Source organism: Quercus robur, chromosome 4 (assembly GCF_932294415.1).
Source record: "Quercus robur chromosome 4, dhQueRobu3.1, whole genome shotgun sequence".
In the NCBI taxonomy this organism is placed as follows: domain Eukaryota; kingdom Viridiplantae; phylum Streptophyta; class Magnoliopsida; order Fagales; family Fagaceae; genus Quercus; species Quercus robur.
The window spans coordinates 31033346-31034679 of NC_065537.1; the positions used below are offsets into that span (position 1 = coordinate 31033346).

At 42.7% G+C, this 1334-nt stretch overlaps 1 protein-coding gene across 1 annotated transcript; it reads left to right on the forward strand.

Annotated features, from left to right (window-relative positions):
* Positions 1 to 419: 419 nt before the first annotated feature.
* On the forward strand, positions 420 to 1133 carry LOC126721742 (uncharacterized). Its single transcript, XM_050424802.1, has one exon. It carries the CDS (start codon positions 420 to 422, stop codon positions 1131 to 1133), a length of 714 nt encoding a protein of 237 aa, XP_050280759.1.
* The last annotated feature ends 201 nt before the right edge of the window (positions 1134 to 1334 follow it).

The following is a 1334-nucleotide window of genomic DNA, read 5'->3' on the forward strand; positions in this document are numbered from 1 at the left end:
GGATTCAAATACTGCAAGCCGGTTATCAATATTGATGGGACCCATCTGTATGGTAAATATCACGGAAAGTTGTTGGTCGCAATGGTAATCGACGCTAACAATAAGGTATTCCCTCTCACCTTTGCTATTGTGGATTGTGAGTCAGGGTCCAGTTGGAGGTGGTTTTTACAGTACCTTAGAGAAACGATTGGCCACGTGATACCTGACGAAGGCATTTGAATAATTTATGACCGACATCTCGGTATCAAAAACGCCATTGCAAACTAGCCTATAGGGGATGATGGAAGAATACGGGTATTTCATAGATATTGCCTTCGACATGTTACTAGCAACTTCAACACCCATTTTCAAAACTAACTCTAAAGTCTGCGGCGTTGAAAGTGGGATATGCTAGTCAGGTAGTTAAATTTGATACCATAATGGAATCCATTAAGCAGCTGGAAATTAAGGCCATTAGGAATAAGAAGAAGGTGATGGGGAAGGATGGCAAGGAAAAGAATCAAGATTATCTTCCATACACATACCTAATGAGCAAGTTTGTGGTTATGTGGACCCAGTCACATGATGGTGGGAGACGTTTTGGGGCAATGACAACCAATATATCAAAGTGCTTCAATGGTGTACTGAAAGGTGCACAGGGCCTTCCCATTGCCGCGTTGGTTGAGTTCACTTGGAACAAACTTGTTCAATATTTCCACGACCGGCGCAAAGAATACCGTTATAAGTTGTTAGAGGGTAAGAAATGGAGTGAATATGCCTTATCCACGTGGGATGGAAATAAGCGTAAATCTGAGAAACACTATCTCAAGCCATTTAGCAATGAAGAGTTTATATTTCAAGTAGTTACCCAACTCAATACGTGTAGCGCAAGAGGGGGAAACCATAGTTATGAAGTTCGGTTACAGGAAAGAACATGCAATTGTGGGAAATGGCAAAACATAGGGATCCCGTGTTCACATGCTATTAGAGTATATGACTATTTACATATTGATTCGACCACATATATTCACCCATGTTATGGTTTGAACAAAGCCCTTAACACTTATGAGCATGCATTTGTGGTTCTTAAGTCACTGTCATTGTGGAGGGATCCCATGGGGCCAAAGTGGTTGCCTAATCCAGCATTGTTGTAGGCCAAAGGTCGACCAGTGAAGTCAAGAATAAGGAATGAGATGGATGGAGTGAGGAATAAGGATCAAGAACCGGGATGACGGAGGGAGGACGCAGATTTGATAGAGAGTCAACCCAAGCAGACATGTGGACTGTGTCATGCTTCCAGGCATAACCGCAGAAAATGTCTGCAGTCCCATGGTGCTTCCACAAGCGGTCATGTT

What these genes read in the sequence shown, in the direction of transcription:
- LOC126721742 (XM_050424802.1), top strand. Translation starts at nt 420, where the DNA reads ATGGAATCCATTAAGCAGCTGGAAATTAAGGCCATTAGGAATAAGAAG.